Source organism: Ursus americanus, chromosome 2 (genome assembly GCF_024610735.1).
Source record: "Ursus americanus isolate L20-20 chromosome 2, mUrsAme1.1.p, whole genome shotgun sequence".
In the NCBI taxonomy this organism is placed as follows: domain Eukaryota; kingdom Metazoa; phylum Chordata; class Mammalia; order Carnivora; family Ursidae; genus Ursus; species Ursus americanus.
This window is the reverse complement of record NC_142128.1, coordinates 82,261,044-82,275,537: the sequence shown is the minus strand read 5'-3', so window position 1 is coordinate 82,275,537 and position 14,494 is coordinate 82,261,044. Positions and strand designations below refer to the sequence as shown.

General features: G+C 45.2%; 1 protein-coding gene across 2 annotated transcripts in view; it reads right to left on the bottom strand.

The window, feature by feature from the left end:
- Window positions 1-14,494, bottom strand: part of CACNA1E (calcium voltage-gated channel subunit alpha1 E) — a 316,273-nt gene that overhangs the window by 45,905 nt on the left and 255,874 nt on the right. For both annotated transcript variants that reach the window (XM_087858243.1, XM_087858244.1), the window contains 6 exons: window positions 6,252-6,348; window positions 3,962-4,122; window positions 3,299-3,436; window positions 1,738-1,939; window positions 767-931; window positions 35-145 (listed from right to left, as the gene is read on the bottom strand). In XM_087858243.1, the coding sequence (XP_087714369.1) occupies window positions 35-145; window positions 767-931; window positions 1,738-1,939; window positions 3,299-3,436; window positions 3,962-4,122; window positions 6,252-6,348 (874 nt within the window). The remainder of the gene's footprint in view (window positions 1-34; window positions 146-766; window positions 932-1,737; window positions 1,940-3,298; window positions 3,437-3,961; window positions 4,123-6,251; window positions 6,349-14,494) is intronic.

Below are 14,494 nucleotides of genomic sequence, written 5' to 3'. Positions count from 1 at the left end.
CAAGTGTGACGCTGGGATAAATGCTGTGACATACCAAGAAGCCAAACGCGATGATCTTCAGGACACACTCCAGGGAGAACACCATGGTGAAGGCAATATTCAGGTACTTCAGGGCCAGTTCGTAGGTACAGGGAGCAGAGTAGTACTGCCAAGAAGAGAAAAGAGGAGAAAAAGAATCAAACCCTTAAGGTGTGGGGGGGGGGTAGTCCGTGTCATCGAGGCTAGCCAGCTCTCACCCCTGCCCTTGGGGGACAGGCTGGCGTGTGGTGTAGGAGGCGCGAAGGACGTGCTGGAGTGGAGGACCCATACCCATGTAGCAGAACAAGACGACACAGAGGAAAACACAGACCACGCCCTACTGCAGCTACTTATTACCAAAAACAGCCAGTCTTCCTAGAGATGAGGGTGGGCGGGGAAGAAACCTTTTTGACAATGAATTACCATTTATTATTAAATAAGATCACACCTCTTCCAACTCCTTTAGAACCCCACGATCATCTAGATCTCCCGACATTGCCACTTTTGTCTGAATCTGACTGCCGTCAGCACCTGGGGCCCTGGGTGCTACTGGCCTGCTACTCTATGTCTCACCGCACTTTGCCCCAAAGACCCCAAGGCTGGGCTGCTGATGGAACAAGATCAAAAAGAGATTCCACAGTGGAGAAGAAGGGAAGGAGGCAAGAGTCTGCCCGGCGTCTCAGGCCCCGTGAGGGACCGGGCCCCAAGGCCCCGTCTGCGGAGTGCCTCCCAGCCACCACCCCCTCACCTTCATCATCAGCACGACGGTGTTCAAGGCAATCATGGCCATGATGGTATACTCGAAGGACGGGGACACCACAAAGTGCCAGACCCGGTACTGGAACGTGTGCCTGTTCTGCGGCATGTAGCGGGTGAGAGGTTTGGCACTGATGGCGAAGTCGATGCACGCTCTCTGAAGGAAAGTCACAGCTATTAGCCCAAGGTCAAGTTCCCTCAAGCTCGCCCATCGGCAGGCTCTCTGTTAGGTGGCTAGAAGAGCAGGACGGTATAGGAAAACCAGGGTAGGGCTTGACAGGCAAAAGGAAAAAGGGCGGCAGGGATCATGGGGACAAAACTACAGGCGCATGGTCCCTTTAAATGAGTACAAAGAACTGGGCTATCACAGGGGATGTGGACTTAATGGTGATTAGTAATGTCCTTTACACAGCCTGCGGCTGGCATGCGTGGGCAGGCAGCCTTACCTGACGCCCTTGGTCAGAAGTAAAAGTCTATCTCCCTGTGCATTCCCATAGCACTTATTTGCATTTCTCTCATAGTCTCAGACAGTTTCTGGTTCCATTGCATTACAAAAATAATGAACCCTACAATGTGTCAGAACTATGCCTGTTACTAGAAAAGCCGCAATAAGCAAGCCATATCCCTTATCCTTACAGCAAATACATGCCACGGAGGGACACAGCCAGGTAAGCAAATGTATTAACGTAATTTTGGTACACATCTTTTACTACCACTTCTAGACTATTCACTGCATAAAGGTAGGGACTACATCTTAACCCTTCCAGCTCTCTGTACCTCATGCCTAGGTCTTAAAAGAGCATATGTTCGAAAAATGTTTATTTAATGACTAAATAAGTGATTTTTCCCATCTTCTGTCATTTTCAATAAAGTTAAGAAAATTCAGTCTTCCTTCCTACCACTGGTTCCAAGCGTCCTTTCTGGAGCCCCTGCAATCCCATGCTCAAGACCACTTGTTTTTACCTCATTCTTCTCCAGGCTACACTCCTCCATCATCTTGTCTCCTTGCTCCTGGAAGGTGATGATGATGAGAGCCACAAAGATATTGACAAAGAAGAAAGGGAAGACCACAAAGTAGACCACGTAAAAGATGGACATCTCCATGCGGTTGCTGCGGCTTGGTCCTCGGTCTTCCTCTGTCACATCGACAGAGTGCTGTAAGACTCTGTAGGCACAGAATGAGGGGGGATGGATGGTGGATGGCAATCTTGGCAGTGGCTCTGACTTAAGGCTTCTTTAGGAGATGTGCCACCTAGTATATTTTCTTATGTGGCTTCCCTGACTTTGAAGATCCACCATAATTTTTAGGGTCCACAACCAAGCTGGTAAAGATCCAGTGATCCCCCATCCACTGCCCTTTCTAAGCCCTGTCCAATCATGCATCCAACTGCTAAGAAACAGAGTGACATTATTTTATATCTTAGTTTGTCATATTCAATACCAAGAGATTCCTGGATGTCTATTTGTCATTTTACGAACCATAGTATGCTGCCACCAGAAAGTAGGGTCTTAATAATTGCCAAGTTTCTGAAAAATCAGCCATCAGCAGCCTAAGAAACTGCATTCTAGGGGCACCCAGGTGGCTCAGTCAGTTAAGCACCAGATTCTTCATTTCGGCTCAGGTCATAATCTCAGGGTTGAGATTGAGACCCTCACTGGGCTCTGTGTTGGGTGTGGATCCTGCTTAAGAATTTCTCTCTCTCGACTATGGGCTCTGGGAAACAAACCGAGGATTTTAGAGGGGCGTGGGGTGGGGGGATGGGCTAGCCCAGTGATGGGTATTAAGGAGGGCACATATTGCATGAACACTGGGTGTTATACGCAAACAATGAATCATGGAACGCTACATCAAAAACTAATGATGTACTGTATGGTTACTAACATAACATAATAAAAATAAATAAATAAATAAATAAATAAATAAATAAATAAATAATTCTCTCTCTCTCTCTCTCTCTGCCTCTGCCCCTCCCCCCACTCACACTCTCTCTGTAAAAAGAAAAAAGAAATTGCATTCTGTTGTCTTCTTCATAAGAGGTATGATCACAGAAAGTGTCTCTGAGTTCTTCCAGCTCATTCTTTTTTTTTTTTTTAAGTAGGCTCCATACCTACCAAGGAGCCCAATGTGGGGCTTGAACTCATGACTCTGAGCTCAAGAAATGAGCTGAGATTAAGAGACACTTAACGAACTGAACCCCCAGGTGCCTCTCTTCCAGCTCATTCTTAACCCTCAATCCTCAGGTGAAGGGCCAACTTGGAGGATAAATGTATCTAAAACAGTCCCCAGAGATGGAAACAATAAAAGTTTCAGATATTGCTGACTTTGTTATCTCCTTTTTGATTTTTGCCTTAAGGCTTTTTATTCCTCTTCTCTTCTGCCTGTCTCACCCACTCATAACCACTTACTTTCCCTGGTAGAGTAACAAAGGGTCAGCCTTGTTCATCTTGAGTAAGCTTCTCAAGGCAATCACGTGGTCTTATCCCAGCTCACAGACAAGCATGCCAACTTAAACCCATCACTCACTGAGGCCATCCTTCCCCTGTGGAGACGGTGAAGAGGGTCAGCAGGGCCCAGATAATGTTGTCGTAGTGGAATTCATGGCGCTTCCATTCCCGGCCTTTCACCTCCATCTTGTTTTTTTCGTGATCTACATAGTTGCCTCTAAAACCAGAGTACAGATGAAATAGGGCCTCTTCACTATAGCTCATGGGAGAGTAAGGGAACTCTACAAATTTCAATAATGTGGCTGAGTAATAATTGGTTTACGAATGCGAGGAAGAAAGCAGTGTCTTATCAAAGGCAGTCTACGATTGTGGAGTAAAAGTTGTATTTGGTGCCTAGGAGACATGGAAGATTAAATCCTAATCCTTTTACTAGTCACGTGTAACCTTGAGCAACTGAAACTTTCTGAGCCTCGGCTTCCACATCTAGAATACGTAAATGAAAGCTATCTCAAAAGGTCATCATAAAGATTTAAAATAAAAAACTGGGTATAAAATGCCATGTACCATGTCTGACACAAAAGAGGTACTCAATAAAAATTAAACAATTTCCTATTTTTAGGAAAACTAAAAGAAGAAATGAGAGACAGGTAAGAGAGAAAGAGAAGACCTATCCATGGAGGGCTGAACAGGCATCACTGGAATGTGAGTCAGCAGAAGGGGAGCAGCACGTGCTGTTACTTACATGCACTCCTTCTCTGTGTCTTTGGAACTGTCTGTGCAATAAAAGAATTTTCCCTTGAAGAGCTGAACCGCAATGACAGCAAAGATGAACATGAAGAGCTTGTAGACAATGAGGATGTTGAAGACATTCTTCAAGGAGGTCACCACACAGTCAAAAACAGCCTGCAAAGAGAAGTCAAGAGCCCTGTGAATCCCTGGAATGGCCTGTACATTTGCCTAGGGCTGAGTTAGGGCCACATCACCACCAGCCAGTCCCACTGAAAAGGTGCCCCCAGGAGATATCACCTTACTAAGAAGTGACACTCATGGGATTCAGAGCTGGCTTCCAAGTTGGTCATGACTGCAAGGACCTACCACCTGGAAGGGCATGTGTGCTCTGAATCTGAAAGCAAACCCAAAGTGGTAGAAACCAAATGGCAGCAGGCAATGGAGGGAGTCTTTTGTGGGCTCCCATCAGGTGTGCTCCAGTTAGTGGGAGGCACAGAAATCTATTGTAGAAAGGTATCTCTGAAAGCATTTAGCCTTTTAAGCCATTAAATGGCTCGTCCCTTACCTGACATTTATTTGGTGACATTCTTAGATTTGGTTTATATACTGAATATGTATTGTTTTCTCTTTACCTTCCTAAATGGATCAGAGAGTGCAGTAAATTATCACTTATTATTTAATGAGATTTGGAATAAATTCTTACATTTGCTCCAAATATGTTCAACACTTCCCGTAAATGTTCTTAGCTGAAAGCTGGCTGTATTGGGGATGAAGATTCAACAGGTGGTGTGGGTAGGGATGAGGAGCTACCTTCTCATAGGGCAGGGGAGCCGGGGAGGGCAGAAGCAGAGAGTTGCTCTCCGGTTACAGACCACGGATGTCCCTCTGCATAATGCTGAGGGGTTACACAGGAACTCAACACATATCAAGCCATTTTTAGGTTATTTTCTAGGTTTTTAGGTTTAGCTCACTGGAGAGTCTCGCCCCATAGTGGCACTGCATTTGTGCCCTTGCCACATTTGTGCAGTTGCTTCTTCGCTGCGCTGGGTGAATATCGCTGGTTTAATTAGTTCAACACTGCAGGGAATGTGAGTCGCACGCAGCCTTACAGAATCATCAGAGCCGCCTACACTTCCCTCAGGTTATGGAGCTGCAGAGAACACGAGAAGCCAGCACTTCCGAATTCAGTGGAATTAACCAAGGGTGGGGTCACACTCTCCAGCCTGTTAACTAATCTCATCATGCTGTCTATAGTCTCCTTAGGACCCCAACACAGCTCAGAGGAGAGGAGACCCCTGGAGCCTGGGCTGCAGCTGACAGCAGTGGTTAGGGCAATTTTGCTGGGTTGCAGCAGAAAGGAGGATTTATGGGCACAGACAAGGCCTGGCACTATGATGGGTCTATTACCAGGTAGAGGGTTGTAAGGAACCTGGACACCGGGCTCAGGCCTGGTGCTCTGGCTCATTTGGCTGGCTATGTGGCCTGGTAGCAGTGAGCGGACCTCAGGGCTGTGAACCCGGAGTCCTGGTCCCTCCCTCATGGTAGCTGGCTCTCACTCAGGAATTCTGGAGGAAGAATGCCACCCCATCCCCGGGAAGCTTCAGTTTCCCTTAATAGTAATTTGTGTGTGTGGGGGGGGAGGGTTTGACATGTTAGCAAACTGGACTTGGATGGTAAAGCACACCTTGAAGGCAGGAAGGAGCCCCAGGAGGGTGGAACAGGGAGGGCATGGGCCAGAACCAAAGAGAAGAACCAAGGTAACAGCTATGAAAATGCAGGTCCTGGCAACAGGAAGAACTCAATTTGTGTTAGCTCGCTTCCCCATTCTCTGCTTCTGCCAAAAATGACTGTGTTCTTGGGCAAGTTACCGACCAATCTATGCCTTAAAACTATGAAGGGTCAGGGCTAGAAAATGCTTTCCTTCTCTAGACTTACGAGGGAAGAAAGCACCCCAGGTGAGTCGGCATGATCTAGTGTGCAGCCCACAACGCAGAGGACTCCTGCCACTTCCATTTGGGTGTTTTGAATGCACCTTAATGACACGGGGTTCTTTCCGGATGACATGCCACAAGCAGAGTATACATAAAATACCACCTGTGGCTGGACTCCAGAGGCCAGAGCCCCCTTATAGATTTCTTGGCCCGTTGGTTATTTTTCTTTGAAACAAAGACCTTTAACTCAGGCATTTGAAACAACCCCAGTCTCTGTGTGAGCACAAAGAATATCCCCAGAAATGATCCTCTAAAAAGCAGGCTGATCATGGCTAAAGACAAGATGGGAGAAGGGGCCTCGGCAAACATTACCTTGAGCTTGGGCAAGCGCTTGATGGTCTTCAGTGGCCTCAGAACTCGGAGGACCCGCAGAGATTTGATGGTCTTGATGTCTCGCCCCTTGTTTGTTCTGCAGGGGAGAGGCCCCCAGGGATCAGAGGACGGGGGAGAAATGAAAATAGCATTCACACGACTGCATTAACAACAGGGTAAAAGGGGAGATGCTTAGGCAAGAGACCAGAAGTGGGGTCAGAGTAGACTCCCTTGAAAATATGCTCTGGGAAAAATTTCAGTTCACTCCCCAGTGTGCACACACTCCTAGGCATGTACACCCACGTGTCCTCACACAGAGGAACACACGTGCCCGCACCCAGAGGCATCCACGCACGTATGGTAATGAACACTTCCTCTCCCCAATGGCCAGAGTAATGCGGCTCATCAGCACACTAACAGAATGAAAATGGAAGATCAAGCAACCAGGGAATGTGACTGGCAGTCCCCTCTGGCTCCCCACTGTGCCTGCTCTCCTGCTTCTTCAGTAGCAGGCTCTCAAATGGTATTTGTTGAATGGACTAGGAACCCCTGGTCGAAAGCAAGTCTCAACAGAGGATTTAACCTAGTCCTTTCCTTGGCTCTGGGCTGGTCACCCCTGCAGAGGTCATTAGTTTAGGGGAGAGCAAGGTGAGGAAGGGCAGTGGGGACATGACGCTTCTGCTGTGTTGGCTGCCGCTTCCAGAGAAAAGCATGTCACGCGGGCTTCTTGCCAGCACCTTGGCTCACACCCCAATTATCTGTGCGTCGTTGGCTCTTTTGCAGTCCCTTCCCATCTGAGGCACTCTACCCCTAGCACAGGCTGGGGAGAGCCATGGAGTTGGAGAAGGCCCAAACTATAGTCCCTGCCCACCTTTATCCTTACCCTTCAGCTCATGAGGGTCCCTATGCAGCCACTTGGAAATGTTTGCTCCTAATAGATAAATATATTTTTCTTTTTATTTTCAGGAATGAAATGAATCAATCAACCTGCATTTCTCTCTCCACCCTGCTTATCCCCTGAGATCTTTGCATTCAATTCAAACAATTGAAATTTGTAAAAGACACACAGAGATAGTAGGAAACCAGACTCGGAAGAGTGAGCCCAGGCTCTGGTTCTTTCCTCATGTTGGTTCAGGGTACCATTACACCAACAGCACGAGGAAATAGGGTCCAGACCATCAGATGAGAACTATAAGGGCTTCTACCCACTGTTTACCCTGTCCCTCCTGCCACACCCACCACCCACCCTCTGACAGGGAGATAAAAGATCATCTGTGCTTCCACACAAGGTGAGGTAGGAAGACATTTAATATCATTCAAGGAGTGCTGGCTTTGCCCAGAATGTGAATTTAAAGATCCTCTTAATGGCTGTAGGCCATGGCCTGTAAGCCACTTTTACTCAATTTGAGCTCTGAATATAGATAATCCAAGAGTACTGCATTATAAGGTCCAGGGGGTTTGTATATTTTGTAAACTCTTTTACTGTATTACGTTCCTATATCTACCTATCTAAAAAAGGCTACTTCTAAGCCAAACACATACCCAAACCAATGCAAATGGTCACTTCCCAAGAAGGCTTGGTGACTCCTAATCTTTGTTCTCTTGGATGTCAGTGAGAACTTACCACTCAAATAAACTCACCAGTCCTTTTTCAGTGAGCAGGCTCCTTCCCTCCCAACTGTACTTGCATCCTCCTCCAACCCACTTCCCATATTCTTTACTTCAAAGAAAAGTGAGAACAATATTTACCCCAAAGCGTTCCTATGGAGGATCCAAGCAGAGAGCAGTTAAAAAAAAAAAAAAAAAAAAAGAGGAAGAGGGTGGAGAGAAGGAAATAGTCAGAAAACTTCAGGGAGGACAGGAAACCTTACAGTGACAGGGAATCGGACAAGCACAGGCCCAGGAGATCCTGCCTACAGCCTTGGCACTTGCAGAGTCCACACGCTTCGTGAAAGGAAGGGGCAGCGCACCATTTGCTCCACACCCACCTCTCCAACCTGCAAAGGCGAAGGCCCTTTGCAAGCCCCAGGGAAGCTGCCTCTAACCGGATGGCATTCCCCATATTGTGCTAAATTTCATGGAGCCCAGTCTAGTGACATTTTCTAAATAGAGCCTTTTACTTCCATTTCCTTAGTAGTCTTCAGACAAACTCTATTTCCCGTGAATTTATAAGAAGCCAGGATAGAGGAATTAGGTCTGCTCTGGGCCAGAAACTCTACTGGGAAAGGCATTTCACGTCACAATGGTGTATCTATGCTTCTGAAGGATTTCATCTGCAGTGGGGGCAACGGTTCTGACAGGGGTAGTAGGACATCTCTTAAAAGCATGGATGAGCAACACCATAAAACCACCTCAAGATATGGGGGAAGGCATTGTTTATTAAGATCCTGACGTCACACAAAGGGATGCCCTTTGATAAATTAAATGACCAACTGTCTATCGTGAGCTATTTACTGTGCAGCTAGGAGAAAATTCGTCCTCGCTCTCTTTGGAGGCTTACCAATAATAAAAAGAGTGAGAGCATAAATATAAAACATTTGAGATTAGAAATAATGACAGCTAACGTTCCTGCATATTTACTCTTGCCCAGACTCGAGGCTAAGCACTTTTAGTGCAACTCTTTCTTCGGACCTTCTAATAACCTTAGGACACATAGCTAGGACTATCCCCATTTCACAGACGTGATTCAGAGAGGTCAAGGAGTACCTAGCATTACCAGGGTGAGCTGAGCCTTGAAGCCAAGACTATTTGATGGTCGGAGTTCTTGCTCTAAACCACGAAGTGTCTGCAGCAGTAGGTTTTGGTTCCAGGCTCTGTCAAACCAAATTCTAGAGCTGGAAAAAATCCCTGAAATCCACTTAACTGCATCCCCAGGAAGATGTGCTTTGCATGAGATCACTCAGTGAGTGAGCCACAGTGCCACTGGTGAATCCGCCTGTAGTCACGTAGAACTGTCTAGAAGTTAGGCTGTGGTTCTCAGTTGCTGGTTGCTGGAAAGGGTACTTTTTCTCCTTCCTTAATATTTTTTAATGTGTCACAAACCTACGTTACACTACTATATGTCACAAGCAAAGACTTCTCATGATTATTTTACTCAGTAAATGATCTCATACTCAAAATTACATTCATTTGCACAGTAATTGCCAAATTAATGGTGATTTGGGATTAAACCCAAGGCTTTATAAATCTTAAATCCCTCATGTGACACCCTCTGAGTGTTCGGAAGGCAAAGATAGTATCTTCCCCTGAGTTATAACAGTGTCCTGTCATGCACGAGACTGGGCACATGGTAGATCAGCCAAACACACCTTTATCCACTCATATCACAGTACTGATGGAGTCCTTAATATACGCCAGGCACTCTTCTGGGTGTGGATATACCACTGTGAATAAAACAAATGAGGTCCCTCACTTCTTGAAACTTACCAAGTCTAGTAGGGAGGACAGACCTCAAGTAAACAAGCAAACAAATAAAAGTATAATTGCAAGCTACGTGCCATGGGAAAAATACAATCATTGGATTGAAACTTTCACCAAAACAACTACATAGGTCACCTTCCTTTCCCCAGGCTACATTCATCTTGAGGAAAAGCTTAGGGAGAATCTTCCATATCCCTAAAATGAGAGAACAGAGTAGGATCAATGGATGGGCAGGTGATTTAGGGTGACACACTCCAGGCTTTTACCTGTTGCTTAGCCCAGGTCCTCAACTCTGAGACCTTTATGTCCAGTAGCATCTGAACGGGTTCTCAGAGGTTCATACTCACAGATGCCCATTTTAGGAAGGAAGGCCCCAAATTTCTTGCTCTTCCCACACACCTGGATAAAGGACAGAATTTGTTCTCTATAATTAATTTTGCCCCAGGATGCTACTAAAATATTCTGCTATGGAACAAAGAGCATCTCTGACCCATTGCTTGTATGATCTCTGTGTCCCTTGTTTTGGAAAATGGGGTTCCTTAATAGCACACTCTGATCTCAACAGCTGATTGTAGCTGCCAATGTACAGTGGAGGTGGGGGGACATTTGTCCCACGCTGACTCCCACAAAGTTGAGCCAGGGATAATAATAAGACAGCGGCCCAAAGCAAAATAAAGATTAGTCATTGCTCTGCACATTTTTCAAACAGGTCCCTCATAGCAGAGGAGCCACTGAAAAGCTATGATTTTGAGTGGCTGCAGAAAAGCACGCTTGCTTTTCAGTTTTGTTAACATATGTTCAGCATGGATTTGAAAATTGCCATTTGAAATGAAAGGAACACTAGATAACAAAACCACGGAGTTCAGAAAAGTCTCGACAACTTAGCCCCAATATTAATTTAATATTAATTAAAATATATATCATAATTTACACCTGTGCTAGGCCAAACTACCTTTCCCAAATCCATGCATAGGAGAGTTATTTAAGCCATTATCAAAGTCAACGAGATTGCAAGGGAAACATATTATCAAACCAAGAGGACAAACTCTTCAAGCACTTTCACGGAGGCATATTATTTTTGAAATAATTTATATGCTTTTTACGAATCATTTAAATATAATCATTTGATAACGCTTTGTTGGTCTTTGCTACTCTATGTATAATCAGAATTTTTTTACACTACTTAGCTAATGAGTGAAACTTATCAGGTTTAAAAATTGACTCTAATGTTAAAATTTGAGGATAATTTCACATGCTAGGATATACTGGTCCCCGTTTAATTGGGACTCAACTGGGCCACCCATTTTCCCATTTATTTCCTACTTATTTCTTATTCAGTAAGGTCCTGTTACCCTCCAGGAAAAGAAAAAAAAGCCACATTTCTCTTATGTCTCATCAGTAAAAGATGAGACTTTTCCAGCTCAATTGTCAAGCTGCCCTCCAGATATTTCATGTATAATCACTCATCATTCACAGTAATCTCACTCTTCAGCTTCTAGGTCCTCCCTTTCTCAAAGGACATGCTCTCACATTGATTTCCACAAGGAACCAGCTCTTTCCATGGTGGGCAGAGCAGGGACATCAGGTTCTGAAGAACTCTTCCTCCTCTAAGTGGAATGGCCTTCTGCCCTCCCCCGTGAGCCCCAGAGAGAACAGCACAGGGATCTGAAGGAATCTCTTACATTAGAAGGATGGACAGGCTTGCTGGAGTGTAAGGTGGGGACAGGAGGTCACACTGTGAGGAGCCTTGAGCCTTGCTAAAATGTCGGAACCATTACTGCGGAGGCAATAATAACTTTAATAAGCACTTGCTAAGGGTTTGGCACTATACTGAACACTGAATATATTTTACCTTATTTAATTCTCACAAGACTAAAATATAGTTATTTTTAATTTCCACTTATACGTGAGGAAATAGAAGTTCAGAGAGTTAAGACAGCTAATAATTCATAATGCTGGGATTCAGACCTAAGTCAGGCTCTGAAATCTATGTCCTTATTTATGATATTACAGTGCCTTTTCAGATGTGAATCACAGGAAGGTTTTAACCGAAGAAGGGACAGCAAAAGAAACCAGTAGTTCCTGAGCTCAAATATTGAGCTATCTATCCTCTTAGCCTTAATCAGCCTAGGGTCTGTGGGTGTTCATGGAAAGAAAAAGGTACAGATGGAACAGATGGACAAGGTCAGGGATGCCCTTCTCCACCTGGTCCATTGGTCTTGTCTGACTCCAAGCAGAGACAGATGGATCTGAGGGCTGAGGAGAGATCCATACCAAGCCACCAAGCTGAGTTTACAGGGGTTAATGGCTTGCACCAAACTACAACAACAGAGGTAGAAGAGAGTTTAATGTAATAGGGAAAGCCCCTAAACTTGAAATAAAAAATACTAGCTGTTAAAGAACTAGTTTTGCTACTAGTCAAATGAGTCAAAACAGTTAGTCTCAAGCAATCCACTTCTCAACTATAAAACAGGGCTGTTGAGTGATGAATGAAATAAATAATGTGAAAGCACTTTAAAAGTTCTAAAGACCAGTGGAAATGCTGTACTTGTCTTGTCTAGGTCCTGTTGGTTAGGCTAGTTCATGTATTTGTGTATTTTTCTTCCTCACCCCTACCTCAGCATTGCTTGGGGTCTCCCATGAGCCCTAAATCCTTTGCAACTCTGCCAACTTCCTTTGCTTTGTGACCAGGGCACTAATTCTATAATAACTGGTTAGTGTATAATCCTTTCCTTCCCACAAATGCACCTCAATGAGCTCCCAATACAGTCATTATTGCCTTTGAAAACGTTCTCCTTCGCAAAACACAGCACCATACTCTACCCAAAAGGTCCAAGCACTGAGAAGCAGCAAGAGACAGCAAAGCACTTTACTATCTCCTAGCAGTTTTGTTATTCAGGCTGGGGAACAGTGACCTGATCTGTCTTGCTTCCTAGTCTTCATATTCTAAACATACCCAAGACCCCTCATCTGCTGATCTTTCCCAGAAGGCCTTGGCACTGGCTAAAGTTCAGCCAATACGCTCCCCCAGCAGGAGACTAATTCATAATGCTAGGTTGTAGCTCTGTGAGTGTGGATTAGGCAGATGGCTTGCAGGTCACATGATCTGAGCTGATCCTTCCCTAGTCCCATCACAAAATCTGCTCTGAGTTACTCTAAAACTTACTTTTAAATTTGGAGGGCATGGTGATGGATTTCTACTAATGCTGCAGGACTGAGCTCTTCCTACATCTGTGAAGGCTTGCTTCATGTGCAGGGTGTGTCTTACATCTGAAGCTGGTTAGCCAAATTACTGGCTACCATGTGAACGGGGCCGTGTTCCCTGACTGGACTGTTTCATTTTGTTTGTTTATGTGGCCACAGGCTGAGATCCCATTTATAATCAACCATCTCCCAAATCTGTGCTTGTTAATAAAGGGAACTGCTTGGGCATTCACACCCATTGCCTCCATATGATAAAGGTCTCCAAATGCACATTTTCCAGCAGCACCAATGCCGCAGATCACAGACAATGCATTTTCCAGCATTCATCAAAAAACATGCAGGCTGGGACTTAATGCCAAGAGCAGGTAGACTGAGAACTTATCTCTTTCTTTCAGGCACCCCCTCCATGTGGCTCCCACTCTATCCCTCCTAATTCATCCCAAAACCCATTTTCAAGGCAGCTCGGTACAATACAGCATTAGGCACCCCAAGAGTCCCTGGCCGTTAATCATCTTTAGTGTCCCTGCCTGGGCACAAAGTCAGGGAAAGTCACTCTTGAGGTGACTCTTCAAGCTGGAGTCTTGAGAAACAACATCTTTCTATCTGCTCACTGCTGGAAATTTCCAATTCCAGCTCGGCCAGCATCCTAAATCCACAGTTAATTGGCTACCTGACGGCTAAATTTAATTTTAATCCTTCATTCTCTTCCACAGAACAGTGGAACTGGATGACCTGTCTGGCTCAGTGGTAAATGGGTCTTCTTTGCATGAAGCAGGACTTTGTCCACTTTTTTTTTTCCCCTCCAGGATTAATGTGTTCCTTTGGGAGATGCCCTTTCAGTTCTAGAAGAATAGGGGTTGTCAAGAAAGAAGTTCCACAGCAAAGCGTGAGATTTGAGGGGGACTGTCTCAGAGGCAGGGAGTGAAGAAGAGGAAGGAGTCAGGTATAGCGTGAAATGTCTGTTCTATGGTTACTGGGCTCTGCTGAGGCTAAGTACATACTAGCATTTCCGCTCCTTTCTTAGAGCACATATTCACGCCTTTACAAACATAAAACCAGAACCAGGGTACCATATTCTGTGGCTCCTTAGGGCCCTTCTAAATCTAAAATTGTCTCTATCTGTGTATTTCACTGAATGAATTCAGAACCAGCTTGGCCACTGCAGCTGGTTCTGAAATGCACTCAAAAGACCTTATCCATCTGAAAGACGAGGGCAGCATGTCAAGTGTCAGAAAAGCAGCATACTTCAATGAAAAGAATGTCATAAAAGCTAATGTGGGAATTCTGGTTCCTTCTGGCATCAAGAGGGAGATTGACTCATGCTTTTCCTTTCTGGCGAAGCACTGAATAATTAAAGGCCAAGTGCGACTGTGATCCAGATCCCCCGCGTGCCAGGGAGTCCTGACCTTACCTCTTGCCCCACTAGGATGGCAAACAGCAAGGGAAAGCTTTGGCCTCAGCTGCCAGAGAGCCTGCGTGACTCTGACTGATGCTCAGGCCCCTGATAGGGGAGGAGGTAGGAGAAGAACTGCCAGTTCTTTTTCTTTGAAATTGTTTGTGTTGACAAGTCATTACACGCTGTGAGTTTACTAGTTAGAATCCAATCCAGGAAAGCTCAC